This window comes from Sebastes fasciatus, chromosome 20 (genome assembly GCF_043250625.1).
Source record: "Sebastes fasciatus isolate fSebFas1 chromosome 20, fSebFas1.pri, whole genome shotgun sequence".
NCBI lineage: Eukaryota > Metazoa > Chordata > Actinopteri > Perciformes > Sebastidae > Sebastes > Sebastes fasciatus.
In genome coordinates this window covers 19,635,397-19,658,868 of record NC_133814.1, presented here as the reverse complement: position 1 = coordinate 19,658,868, position 23,472 = coordinate 19,635,397, and the positions used below count along the sequence as shown (strand labels likewise).

The window sequence follows — 23,472 nt, the reverse complement described above, 5'->3', positions numbered from 1 at the left end:
CCCAGTCAGGATGCTCATATTATACAGAGACATAATCTGAATTCAGTGAATAAAAGGTGAAAGGAAAAGAAAAATTGAAGGTTTTTAACCGTGACATCATTTTGGACTATTATTATTATTACTATAGATAACTCCAAAAAAAACAAAGACAAAACGTACTATAGTTGAATAGTTATTTTATTATTTATCACAGCCTTCGTCTGAGCATTTAATTCTGGAAATGTTTGACCTGTAAAATCATGTTCTATAAATCAAAAGAGCAAATTCAGAAAAACTTTAAATAATGTTCACAACTAAAGAGAATGAAAAAAAGAGATGAATCTCCCAGAGAGCCTGTTAGAGTACCGGCAGTTTGTGAGAAGTGCCGGTACGCAACAAAAAGACACAGTATGCCAAGGAGTAGAAGGAGAAGAAGTGCCGGTACTGCGTACTGTACTACTGAGTACAGGCCCACTTTGAGCACTGTATCCTTCTGACCGCACGCAAAGAGAGTGGGGTCGAACAAAATGTCTGGCCCACAGGTTGCTAGAAAGGGTGCATTAACTCTGGTCAGGCTTTGATTTCAGCTCTACTGGGTCTAATAAGAGAAGGCTTTGATATGTGAAAGCTTTCATGTGTGGCCGCCGTGGATGAGGAGAAAGCCTGAAGGCATCATTCTGGACTACAAATCCCAGAGGCGCTTTGTGTGTGTGCTGCAAGCTAATCTGCAGAATAATAGGATGAACTGATAACTGGATTAATGCCCCCTTCTCCTGTTCTACTGACCCACAGTGGCTCTGATTGGGACAAGTAATAAGGGTCTGTCTGTCTGGTGTATTTTGTGAATCAGCATTTATCCTAAAAAGAAAATAGTCTTTGCTTCATCATGCAACTAAGCAAGCAAATACACTGTTAAGAGTTTCCCAGTAAAATAACAGTAAAGAACTCACAGCAGGGTTGCTTTTATGTTACTGTAAAATTAACATTATTATACTGTCGCTGAAATTAACAGCTTTGTACTGTTAATGAAAAACACAGTTTGAACTGTTTTTTTTTTTATTAATCTCACAGTATTTTACAGTTAATTTACTGTCTAAAGATACATTATATAGCTGTTTTTCACCTCTCTTTTACATTATCTTACTGATTTGTTTTAATGCACTATTTAGGTTGTATTTTTACATACATTTTAATAAACATAATTTTTTGCCTAGATGAATAGACTTAGCAGGTTACAGACATAGGAATAGTTACACTAAATACAATACAATGCACTTGTTAGGAAAAAGGCTATAATAGACTTGTTGACACTTTTCCCAAAATGTATGTCTATATCTGGCTACAAGCACAGAATGGAAACCACAACAACATGTGAGTGAAGAACAATAAAGCTAATTCACTGATTTTACAATCATGTACAATGTACAAGCCTCAAATGTGCAGATCAGGTCCCAGAATTAAAAAAAATACTGCATGAAACTGTTACTGATGATACTTTAAACAGTTGATCAGCAGTAAAGTGCTGTTTTATAAGAATGCATTATAGTTCAGTTAAAAAACGGCCTATGAGCGTAATTTAATTATTTTGTATTAACAGTAAAGCACTGTTTTTAGCAATAACAGGTTAATACTGTTGAAATCCTGCTGTAACTTAACAGCAATTGTTTACAGTATACCTGTGTGATTTGTCTGCATGCTACAGAAGCATTAATGCACTGAAATGTACTCCACGGCAACACCTTTGTCCCTCTCCATTACTGTGCATCCTTCCATGTAAATCCTTTTACTTTAAGCTCATGTAATTCTCTGACTACTGCATGCTTAAGAGCGGTGCAGCCTTTGCAGGATACCGTGTGTTCCTGCCTAGCGGTGAGTGAGGCTGCTGCTCACAGCGGAGGGCTTAGAGCGTAATGCAAAAGCCCTTTGAGATCTCTGGTCTGGTTACTTTCAGAGAAATGGGGCCTGATTGCATAAAGTGTTCTCAGCCAGGTCCGTCTGCAGGCCGTGATAGCCCTGCAACCTTCAGTCAGCTTCACCTTTCTGAGACTTTCTCTCCGTAAACACAGGGGGAAGACTGACAGAGTCGCAGACTTTGAGAGAGATCCCAGAACAGAGTGTGCCTTCCACGCGGCATATCAGCCCAAGAATGTCACGCTGGACTTCCAAGCAATCTCGCCCAAGTCTTTACCTTTTTTATATCCTTCAGATCTTATTACCTTTGCTTCTCAGAGCAGTGACAGCACCTGCTTTTTTTTTTTTACCCTTGAACCACTTCCAGGAGGAAACATGGGTGTCTGTTCCCGTTTGTTCTTCATTGTGATGCTTCTAGGTATCTGGATTTAGAGAAGCTGTGCGTTTTTTTTTAGCATGGGCACAAGCGCGTGCATGTGTGCACACATCTGTGCGATTCATTATTCCACAAGTGGAGTCTACAGATGGAAAATATGATTCAGGATGATGATGCCTCTTTTGACTCAGCAGGGAGACGACCGAACAGAGAGAGGAAAAGTGATGGAGGGAAAAGAGAGAGACAGAGAGAGAGAGAGAGAGAGAAAGGAAAGAGAGATGATGGTCCCAGTGGGAGAAGATGTTTTTGAATTCCATCAGCTTGCTCATCTTTACCTCCAATCATCTGCAGACATCAAGGAAAATCAGTCCCAAGAACAAACACACACACACACACACACACACACACATCAAGCCTTTCATTTCCACCAGGGATTTAGAGTGATGCCAGTTTTCTCGCTACTAAAATATTGGAAAAACTCGGGCAGCCAATAAGTGTGTGTGTGTGTGTGTGTGTGTGTGTGTGTGTGTGTATCAATGTGTGAGTGTGTGTTTTTGTGTGTGTCTCAGTTTGGAGAGTGAAGAGTGTAAATGATGTGTCTGGGAAACCTGCATCGAGACGTCAACACACACACACACACACACACACACACAAGTTCCTTCCATCCAGCTGGGGTTCTCGCTGGGAGATATGCAGCCCAGTTCATCGCCAGACAGACGGGTAATATATGGCTCCCGCTCTCGCCTCACACACACACACACACATAGACACACACACTGTCAAACAAATACATAACCACATTAGAACTTTCTACAGAACTAACCGAGCTGTCTGCATGTTCCTCACTCTTAACAACCTCTTCCCCTCACAGAGGAAGCTGTGCTGATAAGCCTCGGGTCCACTGAAGAAGGAAACAAGGAGACAAGGACATAAGGAAGAGGAAAAGGAGACAGACATTCCATCACAGCCCCTGTGGAGCTGCAGTAGGGGACGAGCCTACCAGCCGTTTATTTCTAATCGTGGAGAAAGGCTGAACAGCGAGCAGGTATGCAAGGTTAATTCCCTCTTTATCTTCCTCTTCTTCTTCTTCTTCTTCTTCTTCTTCTTCTTCTTCTTCTTCTTCTTCTTCTTCTTCTTCTTATATCTCCTTGGCAGTGGTGTAGCAGTATAGGTGCTGTATTTCATGGTGACTGCATATGTGATTTATGTGTGAACAGGAATGAGTCCGCTGAGAGGTTCCTCCTGCCTTTTGATATTCCTCTATGCAGCAGCTGTGTGCGCAGGTACCACACATGTGCATTTGCTCACACACACACACACACATAGCATTCAAATATGTGTACAAATACATTTTTTTCATTGATTCTAGTATAAAATCTAGCACAGACCACACACACCTGTGCCTCCTTATACAGGTGTGGGCGGTGCAAAGGTGGACAATGTGTCGTCAGAAGTCTGTCGTCATCCATGCGAGGACCTGCTGGGCTTGCTCACTGAGATCCAAGGCCTGCGTATTGTGACCAGCAGCCTGCTTGAAGACCTGGAGAGAGTAGTAAGACACACAAATACATACATGTGTCATCTGCATGTTGGCGTTTTGTTTGTCGCGTTTACCTCTCTGGTGCTTACGTTTTATTTTGATGTGGCATGAGCGAGAAAGTGAGGATTTTAGATGCAAAAGAAAATGTTTTCTTTCCTTTAAAAATAATTTTAAACACTTGAAAATGCACAGTTAAAGGTGTTACGTGTAACATTTCAACATCAGTAAAACTTTGAAGACTAATTCTTACTTATTTTTGTGATTAGAATAAACAAATGGAGACAATTACGGAATCCTCTGTCTAAGTCTACCATCCTCTGCAATGCGCTTTACATTGTGACATTGACAACATTTGACAGAGTTGAGTTTTATGGGAATTTTGTGTGACAAAACCAACAGAGAGAGTAGCTTTTCTTCCAGAGCAAATGGAACAAGCAGCAACATCTTTTTTTCTGGCAGGAAGCGCTGTGGTTTGTGGTAAATGTCCTGGTGATTTTGGGAGGAAAAAACACGCAGGAAGAATACCATCAGTGTTAAGATGTTGGCTACTCAGCTGCCGTTCCACCACAATTCAACAGGTCTCTGTGTATTAATACAGCGCAAATCTTGATACAGTAGATAAACTAGAGACCATCTTGCAATGGGTTCACACTAGTTAACAATTAAATACATTTATATCTCTGTATTGTTTTACAAAGTCAGGAAAGCTATGTTTAAGCTGATGAAACATAGCTTTTGCCTTACACATGAAATAATGATCCCAGTCACTTCCACACAGTGAGGCATACAGCTTGTTAATTGAACACTGGTATCGTATTGGTACTCTGTATCAGCCGATACCCAAAATCCAGGAATCGATATCCGTATCGGAACTGAAAAAGTCGGATCGGTGCATCCCTACTTCAAACTCAACCTTCATTTTGATCTCAACTGCACACCTGTACATTTTCGTGACTGCATCTTGCACGGTTGCGACGCTATCGCGTTGACAAAATCATATAATCACCTGGCAAAGTACTCAGAACCTCCTCTGTGGTAGCTCCCGCTATAGTAAGTGTCTCCAGGACCACATTTTGACATGATGACACACACACACAGACTCACAAGGTGAAAACAATACGAGCCACATGCTGTCACGGCTGGTAAAAATAAAGTTCTGATAATGATTTTAGTGTTTTAAAAATGTATGTATTTGTATTCTCAGTCAAAAGAAAATGAATGGATGCGGGTATGTTTGGCTGATCTGAGCAACCGCAGGAGCGACAGGAGCAACAGCAGCAGCGACAGCAGCAACAGCAGCAACAGGAGCAACAGCAGCAGCAACAGCAGCAACAGGAGCAACAGCAGCAGCAACAGCAACAACAGGAGCAACAACAGCAGCAACAGCAATAGCAACAGCAATAGCAACGGCAACAGGAGCAATGGCAACAGTAGCAACAACCACAGGAGCAGCAGCAATAGCCGTGGTGGCGGCGATGATTTCAATGATCTTGACAGAGAGGTCTGGTGTATGCAGGATGGACGAGTGTACGAGCACGGGGAGGATTGGGACACTGACAGCTGCACCGCCTGTGCTTGCAAGGTCAGTGTTGAACAAGTGTTCCAATCTAAAATATTAGCAGAGTGCCATGCAGACTGAATAAACAGACTGAAACATGATCTTCGTCATCTACTGTAGGTTAGATGGTAAAACTTTTACACTGCAATCCCTTTGCTAATTTTATTTTGTTTGTAGCCCAGAGCAGCTTTTAAAGTCAAGTCAAGTCCTCATTGTGACCTGAACTCGACTGCTGCAAGACTTGAGACTTGACTCTAAAGATTGACTAAAAACTTGACTTGACTTGGGATTTGAAAGCCAAAGTTATGACTTCCTGGAACAAGAAAGTCAATGAATCCTACGGCTTTAATATAGATCTAACTCTTGGCAAGAATAAGCATATTTTCCAAAAGTACTTTAAAATCTACTTAGCAGTTGGGGAGATACTTACCGTAAGTTTTGCTTGTGTCAAATGTGGTTTCATTTCTTTTCAGAGCTGCTTTTGTTAGTCATGTATATTTCTGAGTCTGTTTCTTTTCATAAAATATCATTAGTTTTGTCAAGGATGGATTAAGGGAGTAGCCAAACTTATTATGAGTCATGACGGCATACCTCTCCTCTGCAAGGACTGGCATTTAGCCGGCTCAAACTAACGTGGTTTGACTAATAATATTGTTAATAACGCAGAGCGTATGTATTTTCCTCGCCTTGCGTAGGATGGAAAGGTGGTGTGTCATCAGATATCTTGCCCTCCTGTATCCTGCATCTATCCATCCTTTATCGATGGAGAGTGCTGTCCTGTCTGCCTCAGTGAGTTTGGTTCGTCTGCAACTATGATTTAGGGTTGAAAATGTGTGTTGAGATCCACATAATTTGATACCAACAGTGCATGTGTGTGTGTGTGTGTACATAAAGATAATGAAAACGGCTGGTCCCCGTGGTCTGAGTGGACCCATTGTTCGGTCACCTGTGGACGTGGAGGGCAGCAGAGGGGCCGATCCTGCAACGGCATCAAGCCGTCCTGCGCCGGCCCGTCAGTCCAGACCCGCAGCTGCATGCTGATGAAGTGTGACCGCAAGGGTAGGACATCACTCTGCATGTCTGATCTGTCTTAATTTGTTTTTTTGTGATTGATTGGCTGGTCCAAAGGAACAAATTGAACATTCCGCCAAAGAGAGAAAAAAAAAGTATGGAACTTGAGATAAATGCATTTCAGAGATTGGAATCATAATTGGAAACATGTTGTTGTATACACAGCATGGAGCTGTGGTGGTGGTCTGTGTTGAATTCTACTTTTCCAGGCTGCTGCGCAAGAAAAAAAGTTTATACTATCGTTATGTGCTTGTTTCATGTCTAGCTCGTCCTGACGGGAACTGGGGCCTTTGGTCTCCTTGGTCTGCGTGCACAACCACATGTGGAGATGGCAGCATCACACGGGTTCGTCTCTGCAACAACCCTCCGCCACAGAAGGGGGGCAGAGGGTGCACGGGCAACGACAGGGACACGCAACCTTGCAACAATACGCTCTGCCCCAGTGAGTATACAAACGCACATACGGACTGCACTGTAGCTGGCTTACAGTTAAATGATGTGTTTGTGTGTAGTTCCTGGAGGCTGGACGAGTTGGACTGAGTGGTCCCTGTGCTCAGAGTCGTGCGGTGGAGGTCTTACGAGTCGCCAGCGGGAGTGTTTGAACCCAGCCCCTCAGCACGGCGGGAAGCCTTGTGCTGGAGACACTGTGGACTATGAAGCGTGTAACAAACAACCGTGTCCTATAGGTAAACTTTAAACGATAAAAGATCATATCCCACAGCGTTTATTCTGCCTTTATTCAATTATTGTGGCGGAACAGACAGAATTATTAAAATATTAATGGCCTTAAAGAGATAGTTCGGGTGTTTTGAAGTGAGCTTGTATGAGGTACTTATTCATAATCAGTGTATTACTTACAGTAGTTGATGGTCGGCACGTCCCCAGTTTAGAGAGGCAGACAGGAATTACCGCGCAGAACCAAAGCAACCTACTGCTGTGGACGGGGCCGGCAGCAAAACGTATTTTAGACACTTAAAAGAAAGGCCTACCTAAAAAAATCAATATCAGTTTAAGTGTACGCTATATTTAGAATATTTTCACTGCTTTAACTTGCCGTCAGACAGCTATACAGTTTTGTTTTCGACGGGGATCTGAAGCTGTTATATATGCTTCCATGCGGTAACTCCTGTCTGCTTCTCCAAACTGGGGGCGTGCCGACCGTCATCTACTGTAGGTAATACACTGATTATGGATAAGTACCTCATACAACCCCACTTCAAAACACCTGAACTATCCCTTTAAGAATAATTTATTTGCCATTGACTCTTGATCATGGACTATTTGCGTTGTGACTCTGTGTAAAAGACTCTTATGGCTTTTATGTGCACATTTGTATGTGTTTTCAGATACATGTTTGATTTCAAATCCATGTTTTCCTGGGGTGGAGTGCACATCACATAGCGACGGATCGTGGGAGTGTGGACGCTGTCCGTTGGGTTTAAATGGTAATGGCACTCACTGTGAAGATGAGAATGAGGTAATAACCACACATCAGTGCTCAAGCTAATTTAAACTCTTAACGTCTTTGACCTAATTCAACAACGTCTAGGATATGTGCTGTGACGGGCTGTACACGTTTTTTTAAATTCTTTTTATTTAATACAGACAAAGTACACATAAAAAAACATGAGAATATGATGACATGATAATATAACTTCACAAAATTTTTTTTAAATAAATAACAGGAGACAAACATTTAGTTTAAAAATGAGTGGGATGCCTTCAGTAATTCAAATAATTAGGTTGACAGTACCAATACATTTAGAAAACTGAAATATTCATCTTGAGCGTATTTAATATTTAATATTTGCTCTTCACCAGAGCAAATGTTTTTCCATTTCATGTTGTGTTGTGCTACATTTTGGTGGTTTGTAGCAATTATTTTTTTCCAAATTAAATTGGCTTTGCAATGTATTTTTTTAGGAAACTTGGATTCAGATTAGTACTCAATTGAGCTGTGAATATGAATATTTTACCAAACAGAATAATTGTATTTATTATCTGAGGAAAATGTTCATCCAGAACCCCCAAAATAATATTTAAAGGTGTAAATGTAAAATAAATCTTGAGTGGCTTTAGCCAATTTTGGACCTTGCAACATATGAACAATAGAAAAACAAATGTAGCTGGTCTTCCTCTTCCTCATTACACAATCGACATAATGAGGACTGTTCAATGTTAAACATGTGAAGTAGTTTTTTAGTAACGGTGAAACAGTTGTAACCTGTAACTGAAGGCACCGTGATCAACTAATCGGACATATCGACCCTCTAGAAAGACGTAAATGTTGTGCAGTCTGATCCTGTACACATCACCTGTCAAACCTTTGTATTTACTGTTCGTGTTTGATATGCTGAACGTGGTTAATCCCTCTATCCCTGCAGTGTGAAGTGGAGAGTGTGTGTGTCACAGAGTGTGTAAACACAGACCCAGGCTTCTACTGCCTGCCCTGTCCTCCTCGCTATAAAGGCACCCAGCCGTACGGCCTCGGACTGCAGGAAGCCCTGAACACCAGGCAGGCACGTGTTTTCCTCTTTGAGTAAACAGTCTTTAGCATGAACTACTTTCCTCCTTCAATCTTTAAATCACTTTTCTCAAATGTTTGCTTTTGCTGTAGGTGTGTGAGCCGTACAATCCCTGCAAAGACAACACACACACCTGCCACAAGTATGCTGAGTGTATCTACTTGGGCCTCGCGTCTGAGGTTTTGTTCAAGTGTGTGTGCGCAGTCGGATTCGCCGGCGACGGCTCCCTGTGTGGTGAAGACTCTGATCTGGATGGCTGGCCCAACTACAGATTAACCTGCAAGCAGAATGCAACCTATCACTGTGAACGGGTAAAAGAATAAAAAAATATGTTGTCTTGATTGTCTGGCTGTGTTCTGATTGGATGGGATTTCACTAAACGGAGCTGTGATTGGCTGCAGGATAATTGCCCCATGCTACCAAACTCTGGACAGGAAGACCTGGACATGGACGGACGTGGAGACGCCTGCGATCCTGATGACGACAACGATGACATCATAGATGAGAGGGTGAGACTTTGGCTCAGACGTGGAGAAACGTTGAGGAGAGCATGACTGAAAACAGGTCAATATTCACATCCCCTGTGTGTGTATGTATGAACTAATGTGTGTGTTTGGCGTATAGGACAACTGCCCGCTGGTGTACAACCCTCGGCAGTTTGACTCTGACAGAGATGGGGTCGGAGACCGCTGTGACAACTGTCCGTTTGACAGCAACCCGCTGCAGACAGACACTGATGACAATGGAGAGGGAGACGACTGCAGCATTGACATTGATGGAGATGGTAGGAGCTACTCACTACACCAGGCCTGGAACATGCCGTTACATATCCAATTATTTCAGTTTTATAAGAAAACTCCATAATTATGCAACGACAGGTCGACTTATATTTTAACTTTTAGATTTCCATGAGGTCCCATGAGCAAAATGTTTTTAAATATCCATCTATAATAGAGATAAAACAGATTAAACTTCACAAATTCAGAAAATGCATTTGAACCAGGTGGCTACCTCCGGTAGTAAGAAGTGAAGCCAATGCTGAAGTGCATTAAACTTGCATTCTTTCTAACAGCCAGCAGGGGGCGACTCCTCTGGTTGCAAAAAGAAGTCTGATTGTATAGAAGTCTATGAGAAAATGAGCCTACTTCTCACTTGATTTATTACCTCAGTAAACATTGTAAACATGAGTTTATGGTCTCAATCATTAGTTTCAAGTCTTCTTCAATACAGCATGATGTTCATTTAGTAAATTATGGTCCCATTTAGAGTCAAATAGACCATAAAGCACGGTATGCTTTAGGGCGTGGCTACCTTGTGATTGACAGGTCGTTACCACGGCGTTGTCCAGTCTCGGAGTTGTCCATGTTTCATGTGTTTATGTTTTAAGTTCATGAAAGTTCATTGTAACATTTGGGCCTAAAAATGTCTTATTCAGCGCCACCCTCTCGTGTCACTTCTGGTTGCAAATAACCAAGATGACGAAGGCCAAAATGCTGAACTCGAGGCTTCAAAACGGCAGAATAAACCACCATATCACTATGTCACTATATACATTTGCAGAATTCCTTCCATAGTCTTTTATGTAACATTTATATCTGCATTACACCTTTGAGCCACATGAGGGCGCCTGAATGTTCGTATTGTTCTGATAATTGTAGTCTACTTATAACATTGAATCTAATATAAAAGGCTAGCGTACATTATGTTTGTTTTACTGATGAGCGGGAAACAACAGGAGCCTGTTACCTCTGCCTAAATGCATTTATTTGGTCTCATTTATAAAGTATTTAACATGTGTATATGTTGTCAATAACACATTCATAAAACAAAGTTATGATTTATCAAACGTATATCCCTTCAAAAAGGCTGGTTTACCTATTCAAGATAATATGAGGTGATGTGGAAATGGCAGTAAAAATAGTCAGGAACATTAATTTTGCTCTTCTCACGATTTATGGAAAGCGCCTGTTGTGAATTGAGTCATGATCGTTTGTCATTTTTTAAAAAGTGGATCCCCAGAAAAAGAGTTTGGGAAACACTAGTCTAGAGGACAGAATTACTTGATTTTTTTTTTTTCTGTAAAAAGGGAAATAAATTCTGTGGTAATGAGCACTGCAGACTGGGACCAGGATCAATACACTAACTCAAAAAAGTGGATTTAGTGTTAAGTTACTCTTTAAATATGGATCGAAATTACAGTTACCCAAACATAGTCCTGATTTATAGAGGTGGTGGCTGTGTCTTTTCTTTTTATGCGTAATAAAAGTGTAAAATCAATGCAATTTATCTGCTGTGCCTATGTGTGTGTGTGTGTGTGTGTGTCTCTTCTCCAGAGGTTCTGAATGACCGTGACAACTGTCCTTCAGTCTACAACACTGACCAGAGGGACACAGACCTGGATGGTGTTGGAGACCAGTGTGACAACTGTCCCCTTCTACACAACCCACTGCAGGTTACTGAAAAACACAAAATGCAAAGAGTCCCTTTAAAAGCACACATACAAACTGAAAAAGGATATTTTGCATATTGATGGTGGTGGTGTTGCCTCACAGAACATCTGGTATGAGGTGCATATTTTACCACGGGGATCCAACAAAGACGTCCTAACAATTTATTAGTGGCATTGACGATCAATCAGGTGGATGGATGATGATGGATTTTTGGTGTGCTGGTGGAGGTTAAGCATGGAGACTTGTGATTTAAACATATTTAAACATATCTTGTGTGTGTTTGCAGTTCGACTCTGACAGTGACCTGGTGGGGGACATGTGCGACGACAACGAGGACATCGACGAGGACGGCCTCCAAAACTCTCTAGACAACTGTCCCTACATTGCTAATAGCAACCAGGCCGACCACGACAACGACGGGAAGGGAGACGTCTGTGACCATGACGACGACAACGACGGTATCCCGGACGACCGGGACAACTGCAGACTAGTGCCCAACAGGGAACAGCTGGATTCTGATGGTCGGTGTTGCTACGTTTTTTCAAAATTTTCTGTCGCACTAAGTGTTCACAAAACAACAAAAACAGGTGTCAGCTAGAACAACTCCAACATTATCTACTGAAACTAAGTAGATCACGATACAGATGTGAAATGTGGCATATGCTGATTGATTTTACTGTCAAATGTGGAAGATATTTTGTACGATTTATGATTAATGGATTTTGCAGTCAGGCAGTAAAAATCAGACAAGTATGTTTGCAGTGATCTAGGTCATGTTAATGTTGGACAACATAAACTGTTTATGACTCTCAGTCGTGTGATTCGTCATAAAAAAAATATTCTTTAATCTATCCACCATCATACAGGACTTTCTCACTTCATTTGTCCTTTTTTTTCATCCTTCTTGGCAAAAATGACTCCGTGAAATCACATTGTTGCATTCTCTCTCCTCATTCGTCCTTGTTACAGGTGACGGGAGTGGAGACGCATGCTTTGATGACTTTGACAATGACAGTATTCCAGATGCGCTGGATCCATGTCCGCTGAACCAGGATATCGGGTCTACAGACTTCCGGAAGTTTCAGGTTGTTTTGTTGGACCCTAAAGGCACCACGCAGTCCGACCCGCTCTGGGTGATCCGCAGCCAAGGCACCGAGCTGCTGCAGACGGCCAACTCAGACCCTGGCATCGCTTTAGGTGAGATTAACTATAACAAACAGAACCCATAAAAAGTATAATATATTAATAATAATATCCCTTTGTTTAAACAGGATATGACAAGTTCAGCGCGGTGGACTTCAGTGTGACATTTTATGTGAATACCAACCGAGATGACGACTACGCCGGCATCGTGTTCGCCTACCAGTCCAGTCGACGCTTCTATGTCGTCATGTGGAAACAGGTGAGGTCTGAATGCAGACTTTAACATTGATGATAACTCCCATAGGCTTCACTATTGGTTGTAGCAGTTTAACCTAACTTACCCTTTAAAACCTTTAATGTGGAGTTTCCACCATGGATGTGTTCCACTATCCACCGTCGTCTTCCGGCAACTTTGCCAGATTTCAGAACAAGACTTCTCCTTGAGCGAGACTCTTTCCATAATACCAATCAGAGCCTGTCACGGCAAAAACAAGCGCTTTTAGTGGCCGTAAATGGCGGTGCCAGCTTGCCCCAATAGCACCTTATTGCAGCCTGTGAACCGCTGCCGTCTACAGCCCTCTCCCTCAATACGGGACTAATTTCAGAAATTGTTGTCCCTTAGTTAGACACAAACAATATGGTCCAGGTTAAAAAATACCAAAGTTACCCTTAAACCTTCACTCACTTTTATCCTCTTTCTATCTTTCAATGAGAGCAGGTGTCTCAGGCCTACTGGGAGAAAAAGCCGTCCAAAGCTTTTGGCAACGCGGGAGTCTCAATCAAACTGGTCAACTCCACCACGGGACCAGGGGAGTATCTACGCAATGCCCTGTGGCACTCCGGAAACACCAGACACCAGGCATGAATCAGTGACTATGTGTTTGCCTCTTTATATTCTGCTTGTCATAAATCACACTAAATTTACACCTTCACTAAAACAACCTTGAACATGGGCACCTTCTCCGTACTGACGTCTTTATATCTATGTATGTGTGTGTGTGTGTGTGTGTGTGTGTGTGTGTGTGTGTGTGTTTCAGGTCAGAACATTGTGGCATGACCCCAATAAAATTGGCTGGAAAGACTTCACAGCCTACCGCATGCACCTTATCCACAGACCCAAGACTGGGTTCATCAGGTACAAAGACATCATCATATAAAGTGTCATTTTTTATCTCTGGATGATCCAACAGTGGTTAGATTTATTCAAGCAAGATTCTTGGATGAGAACATCCCCAGATTATTCAGCATTTGTGAGGAAATTACTTTTTTCCCCTTGTGTTTTTGGAAAACTTTGCTCTGTTATATACAGTAGTCATATCTATTTCGACAAACAGGACTACTGAAATACGAACCTGTAGATGTGTTGAGTTAAAGCCTTCGTCGCTTGGCCGCATTTCCTCTTTAGAACCTGGATTTATGTTTTCTCGTTGAGCTGTTTTAAACCACAGCTGGATTACGATCATGGAAATCACCCAACTTTTAAATATTTATGGACTTCCTTAGAGGAACAACAAGTGAAAATACCACCACATTAGCAGTGACCTTTGATATGATTGGCTTGGCTCTTAAAGGACCATACCAGTGTTTTAGCCCATTTACTACACATCACATTTCCCTGTATTGTTTTAAGATTTGTGGACATCATGTCTGTGTTTATTTTTGTGAAAGTAACATTAGTGATTTGTTCAAATTCAATGCAGGCTTTTCAAATCAGTCTGCTTTTACAACTGCTAACGTGAAGCGGTATTACTTCAGTAGAAACAGACATGATTATCACTGATCACCAATTTAATGGAATTTCCTGTAAGTGTCTAAACACTAAAGCACTAGCAACTCTGTGAAGTAGATGTGATTTGTATTAAACGGGATAAATTCAGTGGGCTACCTCTGTGTCTGAAAAGTGAAGCCAATGCTGAAGTGCCTTAAACTTGCATTCTTTCTAACAGCCAGCAGGGGGCGACTCCTCTGGTTGCAAAAAGAAGTCTGATTATATAGAAGTCTATGAGAAAATGACCCTACTTCTCACTTGATTTATTACCTCAGTAAACATTATAAACATGAGTTTATGGTCTCAATCGCTAGTTTCAAGTCTTCTTCAATACAGCATGATGTTCATTTAGTAAACTATGGTCCCAAAGTTACTATCTATCTATCTATTTATCTATCTACCCTCTCTTGTCACTTCTGGTTGCAAAAAAACAAGATGACGATGCCAAAAACAAAGATGGCAACAGCCAAAATGCCGAATTCGAGGCTTCAAAATTGCAGTCCACAAACCAATGGGTGACATCACGGTGACTTCGTTCAACTTCTACACTGGTGTGGTCCTTTAAATCACACATTTGGGGCTCAGTCAGTGCCAGCTCAGTTCACGTCGGTTTTGGTGGAGCAGCAAAATCTGCTGAATAACTTCTTTAATTTATGAAAATCACATTTGGTGCCACCTTTTGAAGAAAAAAAAATCCCCCACAGATCCACTTACGCTTGATGATATCATCAATCTCCAAGAGTTATTTTATGATAACAGCGTAATTCACTTTCTTTGTTGTACCCGGTTCTCCTCGACCTGCCACATCTACTTATACTTAGTTGTACTTCACACTAATGGGCTTTAAAAATAAAAACAGACAATGAGTTCTCTGTGCTTTGTGCTGTTTATGTGCAGATGGAGAGAACGACGTCAGTGCTATAGCGAGGATTTGAGGAGAAAGAGAACAAATTTGTGATGTGCCAAACAAAAGTTGTTCAAATGATAAAAATACTCTTACAAAAGGCTATATTAGAAGATGAAAGTGATGGCTGTGTTGCATTCTGGGTACTGAGTGATTGTAGGAGGACTGTACGCATATTGAATGTGAGACTGAAAAGAGGCTCCTGCTCTTTGATTGTGAAGGACATTCACCAATTCATATTTTGCACCGTTGCTATGTAGCTCTATTTTAAATTTAGCTCCGTTTGACGTCATGTCCTCAGTTTTGTTCAGGAATAAATAGTAAAATATGTAGCAGGGAGGAAAATATATGAAGGAATAACAATGTACTAAAACAACTTTACTTTGGAATTGAGTTTCTGTCAGGTGCCCACAGTTATAGGTGGTGTGCATCTACAGGTATGTTAAAACACGTGATAATTGCTGTGTATGGTGACGTTAGCTTTCTTGTGTTGCAGGGTGATGGTGTACGAGGGCAGGGAGATTTTATCCGACTCGGGGGCGGTGTACGACCACACCCTGGCGGGGGGCAGACTGGGACTGTTTGTCTTCTCTCAGGAACACGTCCTCTTCTCAGACCTCAGATACGAGTGCAGAGGTAAGATATCCTGTCAAAACATCCGACCTGACTGCTGATCAACGGTGGAAGAAGTACTCGGATCCCTTACTTAAAGGAACAGTGTGTAGGATCTGGCGGTATCTAGCAGTGAGGTTGCAGATTACAACTTCTCCTGTGTGCCAAGCTCGTAGGAGAGCTTCGGTGGCAGGTACGAAAACTCGTATGGCCCTCTCTAGAGCCAGTGGTTGTAAGAGTAGAGTGCTTAGAGTGTGTGTGTACATGGGAAGTGAGTGGTGAAGCAAGAGAGAGAGAGCAGCGGCGTCCGAAGCGAGTAACGTTATCGACTCTGGCCAAAGCAGGAATAGTGTCTGTGTCTGAAATCACTCACTACTCACTGTATAGTGAACTATATAGTGAGTTTTGTAGTCCTGTCCGGATGTATAGTGAGAATTATTATACTGTACCACATAGTGGACAACTATGGTCACTAAACAGGCACTATATACCATAGACATATAAACATAGACGCTGGATTGACTCCTGGATCGTACGTCAACGTGGGCACCATATTGGACCGGGCAAGACTGGCCTGTAAACAAATACAAGTGAACGGAGGAGCTGATAAAAAGCACTTGAACGCAATCTGCAACCTCACCGCTAGATGCCGCCACATCCAACACACTAGACCTTTATTGTAGTGGAGTAAAAAGTACAATATTCCCCTCTGAATTGTAGTGGAATAGAAGTATAAAGTAGCATAAAATGGAAATAATCAAGTACAATACTTGAGTAAATGTGCTTAGTTACTTTCCACCACTGCTACTGATCACTGTGTCCTGTTTGTCTTTATTTCCTCCTCAGATAACTGAATTATTTTGTGGGATATTCAGGAAACTCTTCAACAACCCAGAGATCCACAGTCATTTCAGAAAATCTTAACACAACTGAGAGAGAGAGAACCAGGTCACTAATTGATAGTCTTGACTGGACAAAGGCCTGCTTTATCCGGCCAAGACTATCAATTAGTGACCATCGTCTATTTATCAGCTTTTTATGCGACGGTATTGGTCTCATTCGCTGTATAATACTGCAAGACTCAGACAGCATCTCCAATGATTGTAACTTCTTGCTGCTTTTTGATAATGGTTGTAAATAATTATTTATTGCCAGATATGAATGGGAGAAATTTGTGGATAAATTGGTAATGGAGTAAGTAGAGAAGCACTGTGCAAATGTCTGGTGGCAACTTATCAATAAAACACTTTTTTTTTCAATTGTTTCTTTTCTTTTCTAGTTTCATTACACAGAATATTGTGTAAACATGGTCTCCAGCGCCCTCTAGTGGTCAAAGTAATAATTACAAATGATGAGCAGGAAGAGAAGAAACTAAGCTGACACAGGTTAGTTGAGGTTAGTAAAGCCATTTATTTAAGTTGTAATAACACTAGAAAAGTCATGCAAACTTATGTAAAAGTACAGAAGTATTATTAACAAATTATATTCAAGCATTTAAACTAAAAGTTCTCATTATACAGCACAAGATGGCCCCTGTCAGTGTTTGTAAAATCTTAAATGTTACCTCAGCTGTCAGATAAATGTAGTGAAAAGTACAATATTTCCCTCTGTAATGTAATGAGTAGAAGTACACACTATAAATACAAAAAAAAATTAATTAAAATTTAAGTGCAGGAGTTACTTTCTACCACTGGGTAAAGTAACATTTTTTATTGATTATTTCTTAAAAGATAACACTAGATTAATGATTTAACATCCTGGAAGAACTAAACAAATATAAACTATATTTTAAGGGACTCACCGATCCAACTTTTTCAGGCCCAAAACCGATATATATAATATATAATACTGATTTCTTGGTAATTAGTTGATAATTAGCAAGTAACCTATTTGAAATTTCTTTGGAATTACTGCCAAATTACCCCAATATTTACCTAAAATTGTATTAAAAAATATTCGGTCGGCTTTCTTAACTTGGGACTTGATTCTGGACTTTTATTATTATTATTATTATTATTATTATTATTATTATTATTATTATTATTAATAATCATTTATATCTATTATAAACATTATTTAATAATTATATTCCACTATTTCCCAATAGCTGGTCATTTATTTAATAAATTTCCAGGAAAAGAATACGAAGTTAATTGATATGCTTTATTTCCATGTCTGCTGATAAATAGATAATAATTAGCATAATAGCCTATTTGAAATTTATATATATTATATTTAATAAAAACTCCCTGAATCATTACATTAGATGCCAGGTCACATTTGTGTAGACAATAAGTCACACAATGGTGAGATTTGTGCCTGATCAGAAGTGTCTTCTATTAGTTTTCCACCTCCGATGAAGAGCAGCCGCTTCTCAAGCCTAAGGGCCCTATTTTAACTATTTAATTAAAATAATAATTATATGCTATTTTAGCATATAATTTATTTATTTATTATTATTATTATTATTATTATTATTATTATTATTATTAACAATAATAATAATAATAATAATCACAATTTTTTTTTTTTTATTAAATCATGTTTAAAATAAAGTTGCTGTTTTTTTTATAAATTTTGAGGTAAATATTGGGGTAATTTGGCAGTATAAGTCCAAAGAAATTTCAAATAGGTTACTTACTAAATTACTAAGTGTTACCAAATATTTAGTCATCCCTTAAAAATGATTCATTCATTAATTGTATTGTTTGTTTTCTTGTAACTGTGTACAAAATACAAAACTTTTTTTTACAGTAATCAATCTGTCTCTCCAAAGACAGTTGACCTTGCCTGATTGAGCCTCAGGGAACATTTAAATCCTTTGTCATGACTGAAAACACTCAAAACCAGTTAAACCTGTTTGGAGAGGGTGGAAGTGCAGGAAGACGAAGACACAAACACACACACACACACACACACGCACACACCTTGTGCATTGAATGAGTGACGTCACCACCTGTTTCAGTGAGGTGAGGAATGAGGAAGAGGAGTCCATCCAGAGTAGAGAGGATAGAGGACACATAACCACAACATCAGGTCTTTCTGTGTAGTTAATTGAAGAGTAATTCATTGATAGATCCAGCAGCATCAGGTATCAGGATGGTCCAGATCTTTGGGTCGATGGACGGCAGGTGTGCTCGGTTCGTGGAGCGACACAAGTCTGCGCTGAATTTTGCGCTCCTGGTCGTCGGTTACATCCTTTACCTGCTCATCGGCGCCGGGATCTTCTCCGCCATCGAGCAGCCCTACGAGACGGAGCTCCGTAGGGAGCTGAAAGAGGCTCGAGAGGACTTCCTGAGCAACCACACCTGTGTGTCCGACGCACACCTGGAGAAGCTGCTGGTCCGCGCGCTGGAGGCCAGTAACTATGGAGTGACCGTGCTGGGGAACAACAGCACCGAGAGGAACTGGGACTTCATATCCTCCCTGTTCTTCACCAGCACCGTGCTGACCACCACAGGTGAGGCACAGGTGTTAAAACTGGTCATTCCTGTCATCATTAGGTAGCACTTTCTCATAAGTCAAAGGGTTTCCTTTGTTCTAACTAATGGCTTTATGGTTATAAGTCCCCAGACATGATTAAAGTTTGGTGTATATGTGTATGTATGTGTGTATGTATGTATGTGTATGTGTATGTATGTATGTATGTATGTGTATGTATGTATGTATGTGTATGTGTATGTATGTATGTATGTGTATGTGTATGTATGTGTGTATGTGTATGTATGTGTATATATATATATATATATATATATATATATTTGACCAGGAATATTTCAAACGAAACATTGGAAGGACCCCTGATTTATCTTTGTGTTTAACTCTTCCGCTTAACTCCTGTGCTTGTTTTATGCATGTCAGTGCCCTAGATGATAGGGTGTACTGTCCTAGACCCCTAACAATTTATCATTATTTATGCTTATTTTATTTTTATTTAATTTAATTTAATTTAATTTAATTTTATTTATTTATCTATTTATTTATATTTATTTTTGTATTCTTGTTTTTTTTTAATGTGGTAAAAAGTACAATATTTCCCTCTGTAATGTAATGAGTAGAAGTACACAGTAGAAGAAAATTTAAATACTCAAGTAAAGTCCAAGTAATTCAAATTTAAGTGCAGGAGTTTTTTTCTACCGCTTTGTAAAGTAAATATGATTTTTTTTTCATTTCTAAAGTTTAACCAGACAGAAGATGTTTCCTCCTTCACTAAAAATTCCCTTTTTGTGTAAGTTGAGACCATGATTGGCTAGTTGTGATGTCACAAAATACCTGTTTGTATACTGTATGTATAGGTATGTACAACACACGTTAAACTCAGGCCTAAGGTGAGCACAAAGAAACTTCCCCCCTTCAGCAGATGAAAGGTGAAACCAGGCTTCTTGTGTCAAACTGCACATACATCATTCTGCACAGTGAAGGTCAAACAGCCAAGTGAAGTAACAACAAGGGAGGACTTTAATAAATCAAATACTAGTAGTTATAGTTATGGTAGTTACAGAAAAACAGTTTTTCTGTTGCATGAGCTTCTGTGTTTCTTTCTTCCTTATCTAATTATTGTTGTGTGTAGAGTTTCACAGGGTCTAAGTGGCTCCTGGAGAAGCATCCCGTCTCTAATAACACCCCTGTAATTAAGGCTGTGCTGCATGTTTGGTTGTGTTTTTCAGGTTACGGCCATTCTGTTCCTCTCTCAGATGAAGGGAAGGCCTTCTGTATCTTCTACTCCCTCTTCGGCATTCCCGTTACCCTCTTCTTCCTCACCGTTGTGGTGCAGAGGATTATGCTCCTGGTGACTGTACGTCCGGTGTCCTATTTCCACCGTCGATGGGCCATGTCTAAATCGAAGCTGGCCGCCATACACGCCACCTGCCTGGCCATCCTCACGGCCTTGTTCCTGCTCATCATCCCCGCGTGGATCTTAGTCAGCCTGGAGGAGGACTGGGACTTTCTGGAGTCTCTGTATTTCTGTTTCATCTCTCTGACGACCATTGGCCTCGGGGATTACGTCCCCGGAGAGGCCCAGAATAAAGAGGCCAACCCACACCCACAGCTCTACAGGCTGGCCATTACAGGTGAGAAGAAGCTGGCTGAATATACTGTTACTGCTGCCAAGTGGAAGCCTTTTATCTCCAAAAAGAGAAAACTTAAAGGTTCTCTATAAGATATCCAGAGCAGTAATATAGCAGTAAACAGCTATTTGCTAAGTAAAGATATAGAGAAGTAATGTCTACCTGAGCAGAGAATGAAGTCACTCTCCCTCTGTGTGTGCTGTAATCCGATCTTTTCCTCGCTTTGTTCACATAGCTGGCTGGCTGCTTGTTTTATTAGTGCATGTTAGTGCATGTGAGCGTGCCCCACTGGCTAGCTCAAGGCGCTCATGTGGCCGTCGCCACATAGTGGAGCTTAGTACAACTGAATGCTGAATGAGACATATTTAGGGGACCAAAAAGTTATAATTAACATTAACATGAGCTGAAGACACGCTGTGACAGGGTTAAAGTTCCAAGACGAAAACTCGGACAACTCCTACACCGGACAACGCCGTGGTAGCGACCATAAACTCATGTTTGCAATGTTTACTGAGGTAATAAATCAAGTGAGAAGTAGGCTCATTTTCTTATAGACTTCTATACAATCAGACTTCTTTTTGCAACCAGAGGAGTCGCCCCCTGCTGGATATTAGAAAGAATGCATCGGCTTCACTTTTCAGACCCCGGAGTTGCCCACTGCACTAAACACAAATTAGGCTACAGCTGAGGCTGATGGGAATGTCATTAGCTTTGCAGGAATTTGGTCATAAACCAAAGTAATGGACTGATTGAAATTTTGACCTGAAAAGTCATGGGATCACCAAAATGTCATGCAATCTTGAGATAATCAAGACTCCCACACTGGGAACCACTGCTGCAGAGGACCATGTGATCCTTTAATTGAGATTAAAAGATAAAAATCACAAACATCAGGATACAGTTTTATTATGTTCATTACAGGTTCATCATGTTTTCCACCATTTACCATTTTAGCTTTTCCGATTGACAAGGTTAAACAAAGCAATGACTGTTAGCTACCAACTACGCCCTTTATTTATACACCACCAAACCTTGATTTTATCTTAGTCACTGGTCTTTGTTTCATCATGCTGCCCTTGTGTGTGTGTGTGTGTTTGCTCTCCCAGTCTACTTGCTGCTGGGCTTGGTGTGTGTCCTGGTGGTGCTGGAGACGTGTTGCGAGCTTCCCCAGGTGAGACGCCTCAGACAGAGGTTCTACCAAGACAAAGTTCGGGAGCTGGACTCCGAGACAACCAACATCATCGACCAGGATCACCTGAGCGACCAACTGAGCGACCCCTCGGATCACGTGACGGATCACCTGCCAGTCATCACTTCTGTGTCAGAACAGGCTGCGACGCTACGGCAGGACGGCAAGTCAACGCCTTACACCCCAGCACCAGGATCTGATGTTAACGGCAAACTGAGATGACAGATTGTCTAGAAAACGTGGTCTGTAAACATGTGCTCCTGCTCAGGACATACCAGCTTTGACCTCTAAATGTGTATGCATGAGACTCTGCACACTTGTGTGTATATCTACATGTAAGCTGGATCACTTAAAAACCAGCTTTCTGTTATTGCCAACACCAACAGACGTGAGTGGCGTAAAAGCAGGAACCACCCACAGCCTATCAGGTTGGCATTGTTTTCTTCTTCCCTGTTGCTCCATTCCTTGCAGATAAGAGCTCGATCTGTGACACAGAGGAAGGGCCGGGCCCCCGAACGGAGGGAAACCCCACAAGGTTCCTCTTCCTGCCAAAGTCTTGATGCCATAATTCCAAAGCGGCACAGTTTGCTCCAGAGGATTTCACACCGGCTCTTAGCACTTTATAATCTATGGTGGTATTTGAATAGGAAATTTGGAAGTAGTGTAGCAGCATCAGGATACTCACACATATCATCAGTTGGCTTACTGTGCATTATGTGCAACTATTCCAAGAAGAAGATCATTAATATGAATTGGGTGGACAAAAAAATTAAAACATGTTAATATAATACAGTTTTAACAGCATCACAAACTGCAGCGTCCATAATGATTATAAAGTTGAATCAACACTTTTATAAAACCATTTCAACAAAAACTGATAACCGTCATAAAGGGATGATTTATGTATTAGGCTGCATTAGTTTCAGCTAGAGATTTACCTAATAAACTGGCAACTGGATATATTTAATTGGGGTAATCATGCTGCAGTGTGTGTCCTCTCACCACTAGAGGGCAGCACGTTCACTTTATATGCAAAAGATAGGTTTACTTGAGGTTTGTTGTTACTGGGAATTTGCTGCTATGGGGAGAGTTTCTTAAAAATGTAATTATGCAAGAATGTGTCATTGTTACAACTGAGAGAGGGAGCATGTTGTATTTTATTATCAATTTTATTCCTTAGTTAGCCAAACATCATCATTTTGCTCCTGTTTTTTTAATTGTCATTTTGCTGATTTATAGGTTTTAATCAAGAGCAAAATGTTGTAATGGTAGTTTTTATAAAATCCACTAAAGTGTAAATAAATCATGATACATTAAACATTTTATATAATTGATTATGTATATTTTTTATTTAATTTTTTTACAAATGACAAGCAA

At 40.7% G+C, this 23,472-nt stretch overlaps 2 protein-coding genes across 2 annotated transcripts; both read left to right on the top strand.

Annotated features, from left to right (window-relative positions):
* The first annotated feature begins 3,088 nt into the window (after positions 1-3,088).
* Positions 3,089-17,432, top strand: LOC141758417 (thrombospondin-2-like). The gene is made up of 21 exons (XM_074619812.1): positions 3,089-3,311; positions 3,484-3,549; positions 3,682-3,818; positions 5,011-5,388; positions 6,060-6,153; positions 6,259-6,423; positions 6,701-6,877; positions 6,948-7,121; positions 7,782-7,912; positions 8,820-8,954; positions 9,053-9,271; positions 9,362-9,469; positions 9,585-9,744; positions 11,294-11,412; positions 11,697-11,931; positions 12,380-12,607; positions 12,682-12,812; positions 13,272-13,412; positions 13,591-13,688; positions 15,722-15,861; positions 16,684-17,432. Exons 2-21 carry the CDS (start codon positions 3,486-3,488, stop codon positions 16,689-16,691), a joined length of 3,042 nt encoding a protein of 1,013 aa, XP_074475913.1. The 5' UTR covers positions 3,089-3,311; positions 3,484-3,485; the 3' UTR covers positions 16,692-17,432.
* Positions 17,433-18,750: 1,318 nt separating this feature from the next.
* Positions 18,751-23,430, top strand: LOC141758421 (potassium channel subfamily K member 1-like). The gene is made up of 3 exons (XM_074619826.1): positions 18,751-19,297; positions 20,505-20,909; positions 22,013-23,430. The coding sequence occupies exons 1-3, from the start codon at positions 18,937-18,939 to the stop codon at positions 22,315-22,317; spliced, it is 1,071 nt and encodes a 356-aa protein (XP_074475927.1). The 5' UTR covers positions 18,751-18,936; the 3' UTR covers positions 22,318-23,430.
* The last annotated feature ends 42 nt before the right edge of the window (positions 23,431-23,472 follow it).